Source organism: Carassius auratus, unplaced genomic scaffold (genome assembly GCF_003368295.1).
Source record: "Carassius auratus strain Wakin unplaced genomic scaffold, ASM336829v1 scaf_tig00045081, whole genome shotgun sequence".
Classification (NCBI taxonomy): domain Eukaryota; kingdom Metazoa; phylum Chordata; class Actinopteri; order Cypriniformes; family Cyprinidae; genus Carassius; species Carassius auratus.
Window position 1 is genome coordinate 22,734 of NW_020526874.1, and position 23,284 is coordinate 46,017.

General features: G+C 34.9%; 2 protein-coding genes across 2 annotated transcripts; both read left to right on the forward strand.

Moving 5' to 3' along the window:
- The first annotated feature begins 8,700 nt into the window (after window positions 1-8,700).
- On the forward strand, window positions 8,701-13,887 carry LOC113087671 (myosin light chain kinase 2, skeletal/cardiac muscle-like). The gene is made up of 12 exons (XM_026255620.1): window positions 8,701-9,296; window positions 10,455-10,542; window positions 10,758-11,088; window positions 11,488-11,696; window positions 11,783-11,888; window positions 12,258-12,351; window positions 12,698-12,807; window positions 12,903-13,044; window positions 13,135-13,205; window positions 13,305-13,433; window positions 13,514-13,666; window positions 13,776-13,887. Exons 1-12 carry the CDS (start codon window positions 8,796-8,798, stop codon window positions 13,885-13,887), a joined length of 2,046 nt encoding a protein of 681 aa, XP_026111405.1. The 5' UTR covers window positions 8,701-8,795.
- Window positions 13,888-16,853: 2,966 nt separating this feature from the next.
- Window positions 16,854-22,260, forward strand: LOC113087672 (GDP-mannose 4,6 dehydratase-like). The gene is made up of 4 exons (XM_026255621.1): window positions 16,854-17,111; window positions 21,465-21,509; window positions 22,031-22,118; window positions 22,214-22,260. Exons 1-4 carry the CDS (start codon window positions 17,013-17,015, stop codon window positions 22,258-22,260), a joined length of 279 nt encoding a protein of 92 aa, XP_026111406.1. The 5' UTR covers window positions 16,854-17,012.
- The last annotated feature ends 1,024 nt before the right edge of the window (window positions 22,261-23,284 follow it).

A 23,284-nucleotide genomic window follows, 5' to 3' on the forward strand; every position in this document is an offset into this window, starting at 1 on the left:
CTTTCTTCACTTACAAGCTATGCCATACTCCTGGTTATTTTTATAGAGATTGCACATGCACACTTTAACACGCAGTCCAAATTACATATGCCATGCCAGGACAACCAAAAAAGTTTAGCAACTTTAAAAAAAGTAGCAAGGCAAGGTAGAATATACCATAAAGGTTCTGTGGCATTGTGCATTTTTACTGACTGTACAGGAGGGGGCACCAGTTCATTTAATATTTTACTGCATTGCTTGCTGACTCAGTAGGGCTTACAAAACTAACAGTACGTCTTATGACTATACCTGTGACATTTCTTATATTATATCGGTGATATCTGAGACTAAAATGGTTAGTATTTGTTTTTTTGAGTTGGACTATCCCTTTAAACATACATTATGCAGCTACAGTATCTGCTTGTTTTGCATATTACACATTTTTGTTGGTGATTTGACATCAGTTTTCACACGTTCTCTGTATCTGAGCAAAGTTAAGACAAACCTGTTGGTCACTGATTAAACAGATAATTATTTAAAAAATAATTTCAGTTTTATAATAACTATGTCTTTTTTTGTTTTGTTTTTTGTTTAACTTTTACCAATATATATATATATATATATATATATATATACATACATACATACATACAACAATAGCTTGTAACAATAGCAGAACCCTTTTTCAGTGCTGAGGAAATAGAACCTTTATTATAGGGTTCCATATAGAACCATGCTTTGAAAATGCTATATAGGACCTTATTGGTGTTATTAATAGCATTTTTATGATAGTTTTTCATTAATATTAGTATGTTAATATAATTAAGAGTATTTGTATATATTATTTATTAATATAGTTTTTTATCCCTCTATCTGCCTGGTCTTATAATATCCTGAAGTGTCTAGGGTTTTCCATAAAATCAGCAACAAAAATAACAACGTGTCAATTAGGTCCTTTTTTAATGATGTGAAATTGTAGCAAAAATTTCAGTGTTCTCACAGCAGTTAATAACAAAATACATTAATGAATAACAATGGACACTGAACATACATAAATGCTTAAAGTAATAAAACAAACTAGAACATAAAACATAGTGTATTGAAGACCAAGGTCCAGTGAACTATCTTCACAATCCTTCATTATTATCTGTATTCTGGTGTGACTGAAGGGCAGTTTCTCTCTGCAGATGATGAGGTTGTAAGGTGTTTTTAGCATGAATGGAGTTTAGATACACAGTTTGACTCCTTTCATTATTTATGTGAACATTTTGTTTTAAGGAGGCCAAAAGTAGTATGCACTTCACAAAATGATAAGAGGAAAAAGTAATATAAAGTCAAATGATAGCTGTGTATGTTTATGCATATACCCTAAAAAAATATATCATTATAACAAAATGTGATATCTTTGTTACTTACTTAGTGAAGAAGAGGAGGGTATTTTTAACTGAGCAGAGTTGGTCACACTTACATGTTCTCTTTTACTAAAAAAAAGAAAAGATGTAGGAAACCAATTAGTATTTGAAAGTTATAATTGAGACATTTTAAGAAAGAAGTGATTTGCCTGTTGAAAGTGTGTTTACAGTCTGTGTAACTGGATGGCTGAGCTCCAGAAAATCAGTAATGAGGCATCTTAAAGTGTAGCCTCTGTTAAGGTTTTACTGTAAAACAATAACAAGCACACATATTAATTTTTCATCTTTATTTTTATTATATTTATTTTATAGTTTTCAATTCTTGTTATTTTGTATTACTGTATGCTTATATAACTGTGATGACCTACAGTATATGGTGCAAAGCAAAGTCAGAAAGAAGTAACCCAAGAACTGCAGTCTATTTAAATCAGGTTGCTACTGTTATGGTTTTAAAGCCCCCCCTCCCCCCCAACGTATCTCTTATTGCTTTGTGAATGTGACCACACAGCATTGGTGTTTTGCATAGCTGTGACTGTGTGTTTGAATGTCAGTGTGTACGTGCGCATATCTCTAGTCTGATTATAGTAGTCACACATGTGGAGAATCTATGACAAGTTGCCATTTCTCTTTCAAATGTTCTGGAGTCTCAGAGTGTACCTTATGCTTATACCTTGCCTCTACGGCTCATGTCAACAACAGGACCAGTGTGTAAAGAAAGAGAAAGAGAGGGAGACAGATTACTAAGACAAAGTTAAGGAAAGTTCAAAAGAAAAGGAGGCTTGCTTGGTGTGAATGTAGTTGCCATGGAGAATTTCTTGCAAGATAAGGACCTTTGGATTGTGGGAAGTGTGTGTTTGGTTGCATCCATCCTATGGAGACGATTCTGGAATTTATTTACATACAAGAGGAAAAGAGACAGTTCACCAGAAAGTGCATCTATTGACATTCAGGTACAAACTTATAAATATATTCAAATTTGACTTTTTCTTTCCAAAATTGACATTAAAAATTTATTTTTGTGCTAATCCACATTATTTTGTGTACATTAAATTTGATTGTATTTATTTACATGTGATTTGAATGGTTACGCATTGTCTTATACTGTAGTTCATAAAATACCTTTTTCATCCATTTGCTTTAGCTTTTTATAATCCACAAGGGGTAAAGTTAAATTAGCTGTATATTTATATTATAAAGCCCCTGGTACAGTATGTTTCCTGATGGTAATTATGAGGGCTTTAAAGAAATAGAGAAATTTTAACTGAATTTTAACAAAAAAGCTGTTAAGTATTATATAATGTAGTAATATTGCATAATGTTCTTATGAATGAAAATTAATGAATGTTTTTAATAACATTTTACAAAAAAATATATATATTTATATATATATATATGTGTGTGTGTGTGTTTTTTTTTTTTTTTTTTTGACTATGGTTTCTGGGTTATCTGAGAGTTTTTTTTGTTTGCTTTTTTTTTTTTTTTTTTAATTTAATGCAAAGATGATATTTTACAAATAATAGAGTAAATGCATAAAAAAAAAAAAACTTTCGAGGATTTATGATGCTGATGACCGTTGAACCTGTCATCACAGTCTTGTGAAAAGGGTAGAATATTTGTTTAATTTGATTCATAAATCTTTTTTTCTATGTCAAAAAAGGAAATAAGCTAGGCTTCTTAGAGAACGTGTTATAACATAGCACACAACTAGTATATAGTCTGAACAGACAAATCACAGAAAGACTTGATACTAAGAACCCATGCTTTTCAGTACATATAGCCTAATAAATCAATTAATACATTTCTAAATTGTGATAGAAATATTTTGAAAATTAAATGACCGAACTGCACTGCTAGTGGGAAACTAGCACTGCACTGCACTAATGTCTTGCATGAAATGCAGTAACTTTATAGAAACTGAATTTGTACAGACCCTTTATAGTGCTATGTAAACAGAGTGATACTGTGATTTACTGTCTTCCTTTTCTCATGTCAGTTTGGATTCCATTGTAATTTTAATGACCTGCCCTCCTGCCCAAAGTGGCATTCAGAACAACATGCGTCTCAACCACAAATACTAGTAACTCTAACTGTGACTCTTTATTGGTAGTTATAGCTAGCTCGTTACTTTGCACTTTTACCTTCAATAGACATGAAATATTTGATTCTAACAATACCTTGGAAAAAAACAGGTAATCTTTAAATTAAGATTGATAAATAAACCCAAATAGGACTCTTATCGAGTAAGGATGTGTCCTAAACTCCTGAACCATTGTTATATTTTTCTTATATTTTAGAGCAGTCAATGCAATTTGGGAATGAATAGTCATCAATAATAGTCAATAGTCAGTTAAATCTGTATGTGTGTGAGGCTTCCTCAGGTGATGTCGATAGCATTTTAATAGTCACCAAACATATTTTGAACTGAACTGTTAAATTAGCACCCGTTTCTGATTTCTGAATGAAATGTTTTTTTTTAATGTTGCACTGAGGCACATTTTTTTGCACTCAGGTAGCAACTGACAGACAGATCGTAGCCTAAAGCTTTCAGTGACAATGTGGATTGATGTAATTGGCAGACGTGGTGTGCTGCATATTCAAACAAAAGAACCAATCAAATACATCAGAACAGCTCTGCTTTACTAAACAGCCTTTAAATGGCAAGAGGCATCATGTACATCAAAAACAGGCAAAGCAACAAATTATATTTTTCTACATACTCGTTTTTTACAGAAAATATTCATATGTAACCAACTTTGTAATCATTCACGTTTTCATAAGTAAGTAATTAATTTTTTTTTTAATTCTCAGTAACTGTGACTGATTAGTAACATTTATTTTGTAATTACATTACATAACGCTTACTCCCCAACACTGCATATTATGTATTGTACAGTTGTCAGTAAATAAGATTTGGTGTAAAATGTTATTTGTTGCACTGTGCAGTACAGTCGTGATGTCTTTGAGTTGTTGTTTTTTTCACCTTTATCATGTCATTGCATAAAACTTTAATATGGTCACTAAAAACATTTCTTAATATTTAAACAATTTTGCATCTAAAAATATTTGCTTGTAAATATTAAGATCTGCAGGGATTATTAGATGTTTTACTGGACAACAAGACAAAACATGCAGTACATTCTCAATATTTAATCCTGACAGAAATGATCAAATTTAGTCATGCAATGGAGTCAGGAAGTTTGGTTGAATCCTCTGTAAATGCACGTGGGCCAGCTGTTGTCGTCACCTGAAGTGAGTTCATCAGTGTTTCCCTAGGACTCCCTCACATCAACATGTGCACACACAGTGCCAACCACCCTCTCACTCACATACACTCAGTGACCTTCCTGGGATGGCAAGTTTGAAGGGAAAGGGAGGGAGGGTAGAGAAGGTATAGCGAGGATGGAATCCATCAGGGCATGGGGGGCATTTTGTTACATCCCACCCTGAAATAGCCTCCTGCGCATGCTCTTTCTCTATATGCATACATTGACATTGAGATGCAGCAACACACTCTTGTGGACACATACATGTGCACAAAAAAACGTTCTCTGCTTACAGTTTCTAGTAAGGATTGCATTGTTTCTGTGCAGTAACTGGTGCACCTGTACATTTTCTTTTCTCTCACACACGCAAATGAACATTCTCTGGCCAGTGCACACATTTCCATGTGCTTGTGCCAACTTGACACATATAACATAGTTATAAGGGGATTAGTTTTGAGGCATTAAAGAGGTGACTGATACTCAGTCTCTTCAGGTAGTTAAAGAGGTATTCAGCACCAGTCTGACTTTATGGGCTGTCATCACCTTCAGACTGGTTGTTCTGGAGGCAGGGCTGTTATACTTTATTCCGAAAAACACTGTATTAAGTTAATTTTTTTAAACCATGAACTGATATTTCATATGCATATTTGATGTTTCTAACCCATGCAGTAGAGCTCTGACATACATTTTATGTATGTAGTCTCTGCCACCTTGTGGTGAATCAATTGAACTGTCACAATTTAAAGGGATAGTTCACCCAAAATTGAAAATTCTGTCAGAATTTGCTTACCTCTCTCATGAAGTCAACAAGGAAGTGACTAAAGCTGTAATTCATCGACTGGCCGCTTGAGGCTGGCTGCAAAAGGGAGTTAATCCCATAGACTCCTCATGTTAAAATGCCCAACTTTACAGCAGAAAAAAACATGTTTACAGCCTGGTGCAAAAAAAGATTTTGGTCTATATAGCTAATTTTGCCCTTCTTGAAAACTTTGAGGGGGGTGAATTTTTTTATAACTCATCTGTTTAAATTGTATTAAGACTTAAAGTTCTGCATAATTAAGGGCGTGGCCACTTGAGTGACCGGTGGTTTGCTGCTGACAGTGCCGTCGTGCTAAGTGGGTGTGGTTTCAGCAACTAGCTCCCGCCTTTTAGCCCATTTTCGATTGTCCGTGAGAGTCGCGCGGTGACACGTTGCCAAGATGGCGAAGGCCCGTTCTGCACACTTTAAGCCTCAAAAACACACTTCAGGAGTCTACGGTTGACGTCACGGACACATCGTCCATGTTTTTATACAGTCTATAGCTTACCTTCAAGTTGTCACAAACCTGTTGGCTTTCTTTCTTCTGCTGAAACCAAACAATATATATATATATATATATATATATATATATATATATATTGTGAATTGTTGGTAACCAATCAGTTTATAGTAGCCATTGACTTCGGTTGCCATGGATAAAATGTGTTTAAAAGATTGTTTGTGTATTTCTTTGATGTTTAATACAATTTGTTGCAGCACTGATGTTATGTGACATCTGCTGTGACTGCCAGACAGTTTATACAATTAGTCTGCAGCTGCTAAAGTACGAATTATGTCTCTGTGTGAGTCCTGTTTATCATTCTACACATAATCTACACGTCATATAATCCCTAGCTCTTTGCCCATCTGTGATCATCTCTTCAGGGCCATCATCTCATGTTCCCCCATTATGTAACACATGCGATGCCATAACCTTTTATTCCATCTCATTAGATTTCTGTTTGTTTATCAGGATCTTTGCAAGGCATTAAGGAAACATGAGTGCGATATACACTGCCTGTCAAATAATTAAGATTTTGACATATTTTTGAAAGAAACTATTTTCTATATGAATCCATTTTTAAATGTAATTTATTCTTGTCGTTGCAAATATACATTTTCAGCAGTAATTACTCCACTGTTCAGTGTCACATGATCCTTCATAAATCATTAAAATATGCTGATTTGATCGTGTACATTTATGCAAAATCTTTCCAGTGGATAGAAATCATGGGTGAGTGACAGTCCCTCTGCCTTCACTCGTTGAGCCCATATGTTTTATTCATCAGAATGCATTTCTATTGCAAATGTGAGGCTATGGTTTTGTAATCGGCATTTAAATCACAAATACACACAGTCAGGCATATAAGAACACAAACACTCTCCATCACATAAAGGAATGTGAGCACAGTCTGTTTTCATAAGCGCTTGTTGTCAGAACGCTAAAGCTCACTTCACATTATCAAGTTCCCATACCAAAGGCACCACCAATCCTCTCGAGATTACTGAATGTTCAGCGGCTAGCTATTAATACATCAGCCAATCAGAAAACAAACTATTACGCCTCCAAGCAATCAGCTGTGCGCTCTTAATGGGATGGCCTATCATATACAGTGTTACACACAATGAGCCAGTCTAAAATAAGATTATTGTATGCTTAGCTGTTATCAGTCCCTCTACTTAGCTGTTGTTAATATTTACAAGCTATCTTGTTACAGTGTAGCATGTGAAAAGAGCGTTTAGCAGGACTATATCTATATCTGTTTATGGTAAAGGTATACTGTAGCACCTGTTTGTGTGTGTTTGAGGATTGTCTTACCTCACTGTCATTCTCTTTACTTGTGTAAATCTGTAAATGTAGCTCATTCTTTATTAAATTTGTATTCATTTTGGATGTTAATGTTGCTAAATGAATGGGTGTTGGATGTCAGATTTCTGTATGGTGAACAGGAAGGTGTTGTGAAAAGGTTAGCAACTAAAGGCCAGTTCATCGCTGAACGGTTAGTGTGTAGAAAATGACTCACATGTGGTTACTTGAGCTAGAGGGGTGGTGGAAAGTTTTTAAAAGAAAATTCTTGGTTAAATACAAGTTAAGCTCCATTGACAGCATCAGTGGCTCAAGTAAGTGTCAGTTGCCACAGAAAATGATTTCTACCTACTCCTTATTCATAATTGTCCCATTATTATGTTATTCCAGGATTCTCAAGGATTAAAAAAAAAAAAAAAATTATATTAAATTTGTGAATAATAATTTATAGCCAATTAAGTATTTTGAGCTGAGCATAACTATTTGGTAACACTTTTCAATAAAGTCCAATTGGTTAATGCATTAACAAACAATAACAATGAACAATATATTTGTTACAGTATTTATTAATCTGTTAACATTAGTTAATAAAAGTACCACTGTTTATTGTTAATTCATGTTAGCTCAGGTCCATTAATACTAATAGCTACAACATTTTATTTTAATAATGTACCAGTAAATGTTGAAATTAAACATTTTCAAATCAGTTGTTGATGCTTTTCTGAACCAAGGATAAAAAGCATTTTAGAAATATTACATTTACAAGGAGTAATTTAGTCAGTTAAATATTCTGAGCTGAACAAAACTTAAATCTAGAATAAATATGAAATTATTTATTCTAGAACAAATAAATTACTAGAATAAACAGCCACTAGAAACTGTACACAGTTTTAAATGTAATAATTGCTATACCTTTTTAGATGATTGATCTCAGTTTTAACATTTCTCAATATTATTATGTTTTTCTCATGACCGTGGGAACAAACATCGCAGCAAACATTTGAATTTCTGTCAACATGTTTTCTTCCCTTTAAAATACTATTTCAGTGTCTCAACAGCTATTCTGTCCCAGTTTTTCAAAAGTCACGTACAGTAAAATACGAACACAGTCCCTTTATCTGAGATGTTGAATATCAGTCAATCAGGAGAAATCTAATGGTTTAACAGTTGACATTTAAAAGTCATACATTTAAAAGATCTGTCAGTGCTGTTGATATGTCACTCTTTGAGTCCAGCAAGCTCTTTTTCTTGCACCCACTCTGGTTTCAATGTCTGGACACCTGGCTCTAGGCTTCAGTCTAATTGCACACAGAAGCCCTCCTCCAGGATAAACAGCCACTTTACACTGACCACTCGCACACTAGCCAATAGGAAGATGCATGACCCCTATAAAAAGCATCGGTTTTGAAGCTGAAGACACCAGAACGAGAGAGCAAGAGAATGAGAAGGGGAACAAATGAACTGTAGGTTGGGATGCATTTTCAAGAGGACGTGAAGAAAATAAACTAAACTTCTAATTGTTTTAAAATGTCATCATGAGCGTTAATCTTGTCAAGTCTCTTGCTCGGGTTTATGACTCCAAACCACTTCATGCTGGAATGGTGGAAGAGCCACAGCAAGAACAGCTTCCCTTTCTGCTTTCTACCTCATACAAATGTCCATCTTCACCACTTCCTGATAAGCCTTCTTCAAAATCCTCCACATCTTCTGCTCTCGTACATATTGAAGGACAAGTTAGTGATCTGAATGATAAGATGGACAGCATCCTCACCCTGCAGGAAGCGTCTCTACTGGATACCATCGGTCAAGATCAAGGCACAGCTACAGGTGGGCGAAGTGTGGAGCAGATGTTGTGTGACGTGCGTGTTGTTTTAGAAGCTGTTCGAGAGAAGGAGGAACAACAGGATCAGCGACTTGAATCTTTGGAGCGACTGGTCAGCGGCATTCAGCAGGTTGTCAGTTTTGTTGCTGAAGTGTTGAAACGCTCAAGATCGGCGGGTCTCTTGAAAAACACACACTCAAGATCCAGCTGTAGGGTGAGTTTAAATGATTTATACACCAATCAAGTGTTAAAAATGGCTCATTTGGAGACATACTTCCTGAAGTACAGATGAAAACACAAAACACAAACTACAGTGGACGAATGAGCCCAACAAATTCACAAAAACACAATTTTTCAGTATATAAATATTTATGTGCAAAATTAGCATTAGTTAGTAAAGTTTGTGAAGCAGCTGACTGTGAATGGATTAAAAAGGTTATTGTTGCACAAACGTGGACTTACATGTTTGTTACTCTCTTTTTTGTTTGTCTGTTTAGTTTACCCATGAATTGTTCTGATTTGCTTTTTGTGTAGTTTGGAGTTTGTTTGTCATCTTAAGTGTAAAATAAATATTGAACATAAAGAAGTTGTATGCGCATACATTAAATATTTATTTTTCTTTGTTTAATTTCCAAATTATTAATAATATATATATATATATATATATATATATATATATATATATATATATATTTTTTTTTTTTTTTTTATCTAGCTGTGCTGCATTTTCACCTGTGGCTTTTCTGGAACATGGGTTGCCAGGTTCATTGTCCTTTTCATTGGTTTAAGCCATTTATAAAACAAATTGACCTATGATGACATAATGAGTGATTCTCAGTACCAGCTCAAGGACATGACTGTGCATTCAGCTCATAGCAGAAGATTGTCTGTGATTAGAAATATCAGATTCATTGCCCGTTCAAACTCAGAGCATTTAAATGAATGTATGTGTCACTGACTTAAGCAAGGCACCGAACCCCCAACGGCTGCCCGCTGCTCCGGGTGTGTGTTCACTGATCTGTGTGTGTGCACTTTGGATGGGTTAAATGCAGAGCACAAATTCTTAGTTATGGGTCACCATACTTGGCTGAATGTCACGTCACTTGACTACATTGAAAGCAGGTGTTTTTTTTATTTATTTTTTATTTTTATTTGTCATTTATTGTGTTAATAAATGAGAACCTTGTTATTTACAATGACTATACTTTATTATTTTCAATGAAACATTGAGGTTCAAAATACCATGCACAATAAGTTTTTCTGAATATTTATGACACTTCACTTTAGACCCTATGCTTATACATTTGTCCAAACTATTTTGATCATATTTTTAAATTAATTTCTCTACTGTTGTTTCTTTTTCTCTCTCTAGTTTAGAGAAAAGGATGGTAGTGATAAATCTAAAGTGTACCAAAAGGGGTCGAAAACCCAGAAGAAAAAGAAACCACTGGATGCATCAGGTGAGGAAAAAGTTTAAAAGTTTAAACGCCAGAAATCACATTGAAAATCTAATTGGTATCTGTAAATAAACTGAAAGTTTTAGCTTTTTTTTTCAGATTTAAAACAACAAAAGGTTTGACAGAAAACAAAGAAGAAACGTTAAAGATTTAAAGTCATTTAATGTCATTATTTTCTTCTGTTTCTACTGTTTTCTTATTTTCCTCTCCTTTTCTAGACTTATTCCAGGCTGGTTTTGAAGAAGTGCAGAACCAACAGAACAATCAGCTTTCACAAAGCACAGCTGCACATCTGGATCTTATTGAAGAAGAGCAAGAAGTAGACAAATACAGGGAAGGAAAGGATGGCAAACAACAGGCTGCAGTGGAAGAAGAGGCAAAAGAGCAAGAAATTGTTTCTGAATTATTTCAGATAAAAGAGGAGGATAAAAAGGAGGAAGAGAATAGGTTAAAGAAAGAGGAGGCTTTTGGGTTATCTGAAGTAAACCAACTAGCTGCTCTGAACTCATCTGACCGGACAGATGGAAGAATTACAGTCACACAAGAAAGGTATGTCTGGATATTTTGTTTAGAAAATGACTTTAAGGTGTGAATTTGATTAAAATAAGTAAAATGATTCATTGTAAACACACTACTAAGTATTGGTTTTATTACCAATATTTAAAGTAACAGCATTTATCTGAAGTGGTATATATATATCACCGTCACTTTGATCAGTTGAATATGTAAAAAATAAAATACATTTCTTTAAAAATCTAACTAACCCCTAACTTTTGAAGGGCTATTAAGAAGTGTAATTAAATAAAAACAGTATAAATATTCCATTTTAAAAAAATTACTTTAAAATGTGATGAATTTATATAATGAATTGTATTTTTAAATAAAATAAGATATACTAAAACGAGACCTATTTATATTTTACACCATTTAATTTCTATATTCATGTAGCTGTGAGGAGAATCTGGAAATAATTTTCAGCACTAAGAGGCATGTTACTGATGAGACTCTGCCAGATGAACTTAAAAAAAGCCGAGTGGAGGAGGATAAGGAATTGAAGGAGGAAGAGGTGGCAGGACTTGAAGCTGCAGAGGTGGGACCAGAGAGGACAGAAGAGAAGAGGAAAAATGCAGAGCCAGTAATTGATGAATATGTCATTGGTAATAAAACAGTTGTACATTCTGAGGATAACTGTAATTATATTTCCCTTTTTGTACTGTAGTTACATTTCATATCTTTTTCACAGATTCTTCCCCTCCTCCACCTGCACCATTTGAACACCGTCTAGTCACAACCAAAACTCACCAGATTACAAGTTACTACACTATCAATAAAGAGGAAGTTCTTGGAGGGTGAGTTATTATTTACATTGCATCATATTACATTAGATCCGTTTACATCAATGGAATTTTAAAAGCAGGATGCCTGTGATATTAAACCCATGGCATAAGATTGCTAAGCATTTTAAGAGCTTATAGGACACATGATACACAAGGGGATGAAAGTGACAGACAGGTGTGTGTGTGTGTGTGTGTGTGTGTGTGGGAAAGAAAGAAGCTGAGAGAGCGAGACATGCAGATGCATTTTAGCTCTTAGTGAAAGTAAATACAGAGAGACAGGAGGAGATTACAGTAAATTTCCTTTGCGGTATTCAAAGGATGTGGGAATTTCCAGTTTTCAAATTTTGTGATTTAAATGCATTTTTATTTTTATTTTAATAGAGGACGCTTTGGCATGGTCCACAAATGTGTAGAGAAATCTTCAGGCCTCGTATTAGCAGCCAAGATCATCAAAGCCAGGAGTCAGAAAGAGAAGGTAAATGTCTATGTCCATTTTAAAATGACTTTAAGTTAAAATGTTTATTTTCAGTTTTAATATTAGTTTTATTAATGTGGTTATGTGTTTCTTTTTCATTTTAACTCTTTTTATATTTATTTATTTAACTTTTAGTATCTTTCTAATTGACCAGTTGTTAAAATTTTTATAATAAATAAATAGCTTATCTTATCTCAGATTTACTTTTATTTAAAAAAAATCATAGTTTTAATTTAGTTTAGTTTATAATTAATAACAGCACTGGTCCTTGAACCATTATACTTCAATACTAATATATATGTATTGTGATGAATTATTGCTTATCATTCACATTTGTGTTGTCAAGGAGGTAGTGAAGTGTGAGATTGAAGTGATGAACCAGTTGAATCATGACAATCTGATCCAGCTCTACGCTGCATTTGAATCACGACATGAAATCATTCTAGTGATGGAGTAGTAAGTTACATCCACAAACCCATTGTTTCACACACAGACATCGTCTCTCACATGCTTTGTTTCTATGAGCATTTTGTGTACCCTGTGTCCCCTAGTGTTGATGGCGGAGAGCTGTTTGACCGGATCATAGATGAGAACTACAAGCTGACCGAGTTGGACACGGTGCTGTTCATCAGACAGATCAGTGAAGGGCTTCAGTATATGCACAAGATGTACATATTACACCTTGACCTAAAGGTGCCAAACCCAGTCTTGTTAATAACATGCATTTGAACAGCTAAGTGAAAAGAACAAGATGTTTGAAATCCCTGTTTACTGTGTGAACAGCCAGAAAACATTCTCTGTGTCAGTCGACAAACTAACAAGGTGAAAATAATTGACTTTGGGCTCGCAAGGAGGTTAGTATTTGTTTTTAAGTCTGGGTATACACTTGCTTTCTTTCTGCCTGTCTTCATGACTCAAGTGTTTCTCTCACTCTTTTTTGTTCTTCCTTTCAGATATAAACCTAGGGAGAAGTTGAGGGTGAACTTTGGTACACCTGAGTTCCTGGCTCCTGAAGTCATCAACTATGAATTTGTCTCATTCCCAACTGATATGTGGAGTTTAGGTGTCATCACTTACATGCTGTGAGAAAACAGATATCAATGAACAGTCAAAATAATACCGAAAGGAGAGAATTTTCTAAAACTTGTGTTTGCGTGTGTAGGCTCAGTGGCTTGTCTCCGTTCCTGGGTGAGGATGATAATGAGACACTAAATAACATCCTGGCATGTCAGTGGAGTTTTGAAGAGGCAGAATTTGTCGACATCTCTGAGGAGGCCAAAGATTTCATCTCACGCCTGCTCGTGAAGAGCAAAAGGTTTGTGTGTCCCCAAAAGTTGGCTAAATTTGATAAATCCTGCTTTTTTAATTCTAAAATGTTGCTAGTATGTTTGATGAATGTTTATTTATTTTTATTTTTTGTGCAGTTGGAGAATGAGTGCATCCCAGTCCCTAAAACACCCATGGCTTTCAGACCGAGCCCTTCACTACCATCTGCGCCATAAGGTTAATAACAGCTCCGAGCCTGTGACTAAATGAGTGCAGTAGTGACTTATGCAAATTAAGAATTAATGAACCTGTTTCTCTCACAGAAAAAACAAGTGTCATTCTTCACATGCCCCTCCTTCAGAGGGATAAACAGGTAAATGCATAATGTGAAATAGGTTAAAGGGAAAGTTCACCCAAAAATTATAATTCTGTCAACATTTACTCACCCTCATGTTGTTCCAAACCATTTCTTCTTCTGAACACAGAAGAAGATATTTAAAACAATTTTGGTAACTTAAGTTCTTAAAATTTCTTATTTTATGTTCTGCTGAAGAAATTAAGTCATGAGGGAGAGTAAATGTTTTTTTTTTTTTTTTTTTTTTTTTTGGTGGACTGTCCCTTTAAATGTTAAAAAGTAATTAACATTTAGTTCTCATATTCTTGATTTGACGTTTTCTGCAGAAGTGATCATTGGATCTCCTGGCGCCTTGGTGACACACTGGACCAATACTGTTGTATATTAATATTACAGTCATATATTGACTGTAAAATGTTTATTAACTTCTTACCTCAACTTTAAGCTAAAACAGCATATAAACATGAAAAGTACAGTCCTCCACAAGAATATTTCTCAATTTTTTAAATGGTGGCTATTTATGGCTCTGTGAGGAACTTGCCCTGTGCCCCAGTCCTGGTTTAAGTGGAATTTAACTGTCTGGTGGCTGTCCTCTTATGAAAAATTACTATATACAAATAATACTCCAGTGATTTGGTCTTGTATGTGCACTTTATAATAGCCCAGGACTTTGGAAAATATGTGAATGACTAAGAGTGCAACAGAAATCATCATTCATACTCTATACGCACAAATGTATTGAGTCTTATCATGGTAATGTTCTGTACATCATTGGTTTATGGTAACATTTAATTTGCATAATATTTATGAAGGCATTAGAATTCACAAAGGAAACAGTACTGTATTTTACACTTGAAATTCTAGCATCCTTGATGTTAAAATCCCTAAAAATAATCTGTCATTTTGAATGTAATGTCTTTTCTGCTGATTTTCATGAAGTTTAAGTGTCACGAGTTTGGAGTTTGTCTGTGTGCATGTAGCTACTTTTGTCTGACACAAACAGGGGCGCCCCCAAGGGGTGGCCACCCCTGTATAAACTCTGGCCACCCCTGTGGCCACCCCTAGGATGATTTGCAGTGGGTACTATTCATTTAAATGCAGAATGTAAATTCACAATAGTTTAAGAAGTGAAAAAAAAATACAGCACCTGCTGCAGCCACAGTTTTGAGTCTCTGAGCAACATTAAAGTGCTTCGTTCCTGAATGAATCAACCATTTAAATGATTCGGTTTCAATCGCAATGACTCACTTATTAACAGTGACTCGCTGCCACCTATTGGCGGTTTTAATTTCACATTTTATGGAACCTTTTCATTTTGATATGTGGATCAATTTTGTTTATAATGATTGCATTTGCTTGGTAGAAGCCCAAATGCAAGTATTTGACCAAAAAGATGGTGCACACTTTTAGAAACAATGGTGTAAAGGTAAAAATAAAATTTATAAAATCAGGTGTCAGCACAATTAAACATAAGATATCAGCAAAATAACAGTCAGCAAAATAGTCTAATATCGTTATCGATAAAATCCTAGAACTCACAGAGATATAACTTTTTGTCTACATTGCAAACCCTTAATTTTTTTCCCTTTATTTTAATGTGCCACCCCAAAATTTACTGTGGCCTCATTTGGCCACCCCTGTTAAAATTTTCTGGGGGCGCCACTGGACACAAATAGCCATGACCCAAATACAGCTCTCACATACCACATTTTATTCAACAATTCCATTTAGAGAGTTTCCCTTTGGGCAAATATATTGTTCAAAATGAGTTATTCAGAATCATGAGCTCCAAATGCTTTGCTAATGCTGCTGACCTCACGTTATTGTATTGTTGGTGTAGAACTTTTTTTTTAAGCTGGAAATTTGAGACTGGCTTCAAGACTGGCTGTTTAGGCAATTATATGGTCTTGCTAACTCCTTCTCTTTGTTGTAGACATCTCACCTTCCATGAAGGCAAACAGAGGAGAGAGAGAGAGAAGAGAGAGAGAGAGAGAGAGAGGGAGAGAGAGAGAGAGAGAGAGAGAGAGAGAGAGAGAAATTGAACACTATACCTTCAAAAGTATTGTATGGTTCTAAGTATAAAGGTATTGTGGTTGATCACCTTTCAATCATTTTTAATTGAAATGCTTTCACAATATAATAAATGGGGTGAAATTTTACTGTATGTCAGCTTATGGATAACAAAATTGAAAATTACTTTTTAAACACTACGATTCTAAGTGAAAGCTGAAAAACCTTGACTATCACTTAAGTCATTCTCTTGCAAATGTACATAATCCTGAGTTCCTCCTCTTACTTTATTTGTTTGCATATGAGAACAATGTGACCCTAAAAAAACAAAAACCAGGCAACAGACCAGCTTGACGAGACTGGGAGACCAGAAAACAGCCTTGACCAGTTGAAAGATCTTTCTCAGCTGTGATTTAAGCCCAGTCTAGAATTTACTATAACATTTTGGCATATTATATATTTACATTGATTCATTTAGCAGATGCTTTTATTTAAAGCGACTTACAAATGAGTACAATAAAAGCAGTCAACACTAACAAAAGAACAACAATATAATTGCAAATGACAAGTCTTGGTTAGCCTAACGCAGGCTACATGTAGCAAGGTATATATATATAATATATATATATATATATATATATATATATATATATATACACACCACACACACACACACACTAATAATAAAAAACGATTATTATATTAGATATGTTATAACAAAGAGAGAAAGTAAAAAAGTTGTTTGTTTAATTCCTCCTGAACCTCGATTCCTTTAGAGGGCGCTGTCAAACATTTACATCCCCAAGCCAACAGGATCCTCCCTTTATTCTGTGGTGTGTACGTCACAGGCGCTCTGCTCTGTGATTGGCTGCTGAGTGCAGGTTCCTGATGTGTCGGTCAAGCAGCTGGAGTTTCGGATGTATTTGCATCAGGCTGTATAAAAACGGTCTGCATCCGATCACGACAAACGATCGCGCACAGCGGAACCAGACCCCACAGACTCTCTCCGAACCGAAACCAGCTCGAGACCATGGCTCAGTGTTCAGCAGCGGCGGCGGTCAGTGCTGATGTCAACGGAGACCTCAAGACGAAGAGGAAAGTGGCCATCATTACAGGCATAACCGGTCAGGTAACGTGAATGATCCTATCAACCTACGCGACGCGAATATATATAACTTAGGCATAGTTTAGCTAGAAATCAAAAGTCTGTATATTATACACCCTTATAGTGTTTCAAACGCGTATGGCTTTTCGTTGTTCAGTGGAAAACAGGGAGCTGTCAGGCAGAATGACAGCTTCAGTCACCATATATGTGACAATCTATAATCTATAGATTATATATCTATAACAGGAGACATGTGACACAAATTTGATCCTCAAAAGCTCATTGCCGATATAAACATGTAGCATCATGTTGTTTCCAGATTGCTGGTTAAAGAAAGTCCAAACTGTTCAGTACAGGATACAAGAAGCAGACTAAAGGATATAACTAGGATATAAAGAAGTCATCTATGTGTTTTTATGAGTACATGAGGCATATTACAAACATGGGTGTATCTCAACAACTAGACAATGAATACTTGGTATTTCAGGTTTTCACGTTCGTGTGACCTGTCTTGCTGTTGTGCATCATATATAGCTGAGCGTGCCATCCGTTTCGTCCTGGGCAGTCATTGTTAACCATACTATTAAAATTTAAATTGTATATTGAAAAACTGTATATTTTCCACTCCAATTTAAAACATTGTCCACCACAATCTGACATTTAGATGATCCCCCTCCTCCCTCCAACTGAAAAGAAATACAGCATGTAAAGTTTTCTATGACTGTACAAAACACTTAAATATTTAATGAGGCAAGCAAAGTTTAATTTATTGATTATTTATTGCTAAACATTATATTTTAACACCCTATTATTATTATTTATATTTCAACACCTATTATTATTATTACTATTAGTATTAGTATTATTAGTGTTCCTTTAACTCAATTGGTAGAGTATTGCGTTATCAAGCGCAATGTTGGGGGTTCGATTCCCCGGGAATACATGATAGGTAAAAATTGTTAGCCTGAGGATAAAAGCGTCTGCTAAATAATAATAATTCTTTACATTTATATAGCGCTTTTCTAGACACTCAAAGCGCTTACATAGTCAAGGGTATCTCCTCATCCACCACCAGTGTGGCAGCATCCACCTAAATGCATACATTTAATTTATTTTTTTCATTTATTACAAATTAATTACACATGTCAGCTACTTAAAGTGTGCTCGATTTGTTGCATCATTTTAATTTTGAGTTGAAATATAATACATTAAATATGCTTTATTTACCCAGTTTTGTATTATCAGTGAGGTCAACTTTCCCCCTACTAAAATACATTCATTTAATTCACATGCATTGTGGTGCTGCCCACAGAACATCACTGCTGACGTGGTTTATTTTGTAACATTGAATGCCAAGTGCTGCATACACGACGTGAATAATACGTTTACTCTTTTGAATAACTGGAAAGATCAGTTTGTGACGTTTAAAAATTAGCTTGTTGATGATGTGGTGAGTACATTTCTTGAAAAACCTGAATTTTTGCAGCAAGTTGTGTATAGCGTTATGTATTGGTAAACTGAAGAGTGAAAGTTCCTGGTCGTATCATGAAAATAGCTTTCATTATGGGCAGGCGCGAGCGTCATGGCAGTTTTTCTTGATTAACAGCAGAGGGCGGTCGAATGACAAAAATCGTTCCAGACAAAAGCGATATTTACATGCGCGTTTATGGCAGATGATTCCCATCCGACGGCCTGTGTAGAAGAAAAACTATTGATTGATCACGTGTTTAGTTTTTTTTTTCTGAGTAAAATATAGCATTAAATTATGGATTATAAAGCAGATTATTAGATTATAAAGATGTCATAGTTCGAGTTTTATACATTTAGCAAAATATGTTTTTGCCAGAACAAGACCATTCAACTGAGACCTCGATGACTTGAGCAACAGCAACAAACTGTTTATTTTCAACAGATGCCCATTTGTGTGTTGTATGTATATATATATATATATATATATATATATATATATATATATATATATATATATATATATATAATATATATGATATATATATATATATATATCATATATATGATTATGGATCTACATTTGTCCCTATTATAATTATCTGTTATTAGAATAAACTAATGAGAATTGTAGTTTTGTAATGCTTTTAAAAACTGCTTATATTTCACTTTTAAATAAAATTGACCAAAACATCACAAGATGGCTTTTGAAGGTAACGGTCAAAATTGTAGGATATTAATGAAGAAAGTTCTTGACAAAAAAATATCACATATGTAATTTATTGTAAGTTAAATGATTTTTATTTCAGGCAAATGGAAATAATAAAAAAGTCTCGTAACGAAGGTCCAACAACTGAGAGGCTTCCAGTAAATTACATACTCTGTAATAGGACTGTTTATACATTTTAGATATGATTTTGTGTAGGTCTTTAAGTAGTAAAGAGAGAAAAGACTCTTTTACGGTGGTCATGGGCAAATATAAAGGACCTATTTTTCAAAAAGACACGCAGTACGTACACAAACAGAGATAATACATCACAGACAGAGACACAGACACGGACTGTTTTGGTTGGGGCGAGTTAAGTGGGCTTATTTGATTAGCTTTCATTCTTTCCTTTACCATTCTGGTTTTCTCTGCATAAATGCATCCACAGTTTGCCCTTAACAATCAGCCTGTGGTCTCGCGCAGAGGTCTAAAGGCCTATAGATTTATCTTTATGTGGCTGCATAATTTAAGTGTAATTGTGATTGCAATGGAACGTTTTTCCAAATTAGCCAGCATTTCTGAGATGTTCGCACATGTGGTTTGACTCCAAAACAAGAGATGATTTAGAGTTAAAAAGTTATTTATTTCAAAGATTTTATAATTCGGTCAGAAGTGATCGGTTGGCTTACAAGGTGGCCAGTGTGTTTGTATGCACAGACCGCTCGGGAATGTCGTGTCAGTCTAGGTTTCCTGTCTATGAACGTAATCTGCGGAAACAGGCAAGGTTTCCCAACAGTCTCAGCGTGACGATAAACTCCTTTTATCAGGGTTATGAGTCCGATGCTGCAGTTGGCACTGGTTGTGTGTCACACACAGAGAGCCTCAGGTGGTCAGACATTGAACGGTTTGTATGTAAATGCCCAGTGAATGGTGAAAAGGAAACGGAAATGTATCTTTAAGCACATCTTTTCCTCTGTGGAAATATATTTTTACTTATATACAGGCACATACACGGCTGCTGAAGCTTCTCATTTTTTCCCAAAGGTCTTTGGGACTGTGCCTATATCACCCCAGCAGGAAGTAGGGGGCGGAATGCCATGGCTGGGGCGGAATGTTCCTAAGTTCTAGAATGTGCAGGTCGGGAAGTATGAGAGGGGAAAATGGGAGAACAAGAAGGAGACGAGAATAAGAATGAAAGAGACTCGGGAGTTGTTTATGTTTTAGGTTAAAACGTATCTTTAGGGTATGGCCATGTCACTTTTTGACAGTCAGGTGGATTCAGCGGCTTCAACTGAGCTGTCAGACTTTCACTGACTGACACGACAGTCTTGTTTGCTTGATTAAAACTCTTTTGTGTGTGTGTGTGATGCACTCGGATGATTCAGTAAGCCTGTATTACACTGGAGGACCGTGTGTGTTGTAACCCGTAGGCACTCCTTGCTTATTTGTGAGCTGTCTTGTCGACTGTTTTCTTTGCATTCTTTGCGGACTATGTATGGAGCTCTTTTTAGTGAGGGGATTTTTAGTGCTCTGCTGTTAAAGGGATAGCTCACCCAAAAAGGACAATTCTGTCATCATTTACCCGCCCTCATTTGACTTTCTTTTGTGGAACATAAAAGATGATGTTTTGTTTTGTTTGCTTTATTTCTTTCTATAGCACAATTGAATACAACCACTGTTGCCCAATGTGCTGTACAGAGATCGAGGAATATTCTAAATATACTAGAACAATAACATCACACAGAAGAAACGCAAAGAACTCCACGCCCAGAAAGATTAAAAGCCTGAGTTAATAAATAAGTTTTTAACAATGATTTAAAGTGATTGATTCGGAGCTGATCTAGTATTCACAGGTAACAAATTAAACATTTTTGTAAAATATGAACATTTAAAAGATATTTAGTAAATTGACCATATTTAGAAAGAAACGTTGTCCATACAGGAGGTCCACAGTTGTGTTGCATGAAAGAAAGTCATACAACTTTGGAAAGACGCGAGGGTGAGTTTCGACACAAGTGTGTATGTGTACGTGTGCGAAAACGCGTATTTTGTTTAATGTAGGCGTGCATTCGCTGCGGTCTGCCTCATGAAATTCAGAAAGAAATGGTCATTGTGTTGCATACTCTCTTGGGTAATGCTTGCTGTAAATGGTTGTGTGTGTATTTCTCAAAACCCAAAATAATTCTCCTTCTGTGTGGTTCCAGGATGGGTCCTACCTGGCTGAGTTTCTGCTGGCTAAAGGTTATGAGGTGGGTAAGCCAATGTAACCCCGAAAGACATCCTACAAACCCGTTAGAAAGCATTCCCACATTGATCTGATGCAAATATCTCACTGTCTGTTAATAATCTTATGTGAAAGTCATATATTCATATGATTCAAATTTAAATGGGTTGCATTCTCTTTTAAATGTTCACTTGAAATAAAAAATAAAAAATTAAGATAAAGAAATACTTTTATGTTTTTAAAAGACATCTATTCTGCTCAGCAAGACTGCATTTATTTGATCAAAAATACAGTAAAAATAGGATCATTGTAAAATGCTATTAACATTTAGAGTAACAAAAAGAATCTAATTAAAATATAAATCTTTTGTTTCATTATAAATATTCTTAATGTCACTTTTGATAAATTTAATGTATTCTTACTAAATAAAAGTATACATTTCTTAATAAAAATCCAGTCCTTTGAGTGGTAGTTTATTTATGTTCTGTTTAAAATCATGTATACTCAGATGAGATTAAAACTTGAAGTTTTTGTTTGTTTCGGCAGGTTCATGGTATCCTCCGCAGGTCCAGCTCTTTTAACACGGGCCGGATTGAGCACCTTTATCATAACCCTCAAACGCACACAGAAGGAAGTGAGTTTCACATCCACACACCTGGCTATAATGTGCATGGTTTATTATGTTTGTAAATGCATGTATGTCTTCTAACCTGTGTAAAATATCACTAGGCATTGGATCCAATAAGGCTTGTAAGTTGTTTATTCAGTATTTTTAATTTATTATTTTAAGATTTTCCTTTATGGTTGCAGTCTAAACATTCTTAAGTACTATTTGGACGGTAATTATTTATTTTGGGTGAAGTCTGAGAAAATCATTGGCCTGGCTTCTCTGTGATAAAAAGGCAGTTTTTCACAGGGAAGACAAAGAAGTTTTCTATTTCTATTCATATAGGGAATGACACATACACAATGCGGCTAAATATGGTTGTCACTCTTTTTTTAACTGCTTATTCCCATTCTGTACAAACAAGAGTTCACCTGTTTATGGCAGTCGCAAAAGTGTTCTACAACAGAATTCACACTCCAAAATTATGATGTATACAAAATAAAACTAAAAATGCTGGACATTTATAGTGCCCTACAATGAGAAAATGCAGCTGAAAGGCACCAAAAGTACAGTAAAGATAGTTAGTTTACAGAAACAAGCTTCCTTTGTGCAACATACCAAAAATTGTAAAAGTGTCAGATAACAGCCAGCGGTAAAGTTTCATCCATTTAAACAAATTCATCCACATAAAAAAGATTAATTTATTTTTGACCAGGATTTTTTTTTCCTGAATGGTAGGAGAAGAAAATTGCCCCTTCTGATTGAAATTGTAATAAAGTCACTTATTAGCCTCTGTGTAAAATATTTGCCATCCAATATGTTTTTCATTCTGTATCTGATTTTGAAAGCAAAATGAAATTCAAAGTTTTGCACAAAAATCTAGAAACTCTTATTTCACTCCAGTCAATCTGGTAATGGGCATCTTTTTTGTTCTTTCTTTTCTTATTCTTCTTTTTTTTGGCTCAGTAAACAAGTTTATAAACATTTTAAACATGGATTTTACATCTTTGTATTGGGTCTAGTAGCATTCGCTGGTAACGCTTTGCAATAAGGTTCCATTAGTTCATGTTAGTTGATGTATTAACTAACATGAACAAACAATGAACAATACATGTATTACAGTATTTATTCTTTATTAAAACTGATCCTTTGTTAATGTTAGTTAATAAAATGCAGTCGTTTATTGTTAGTCC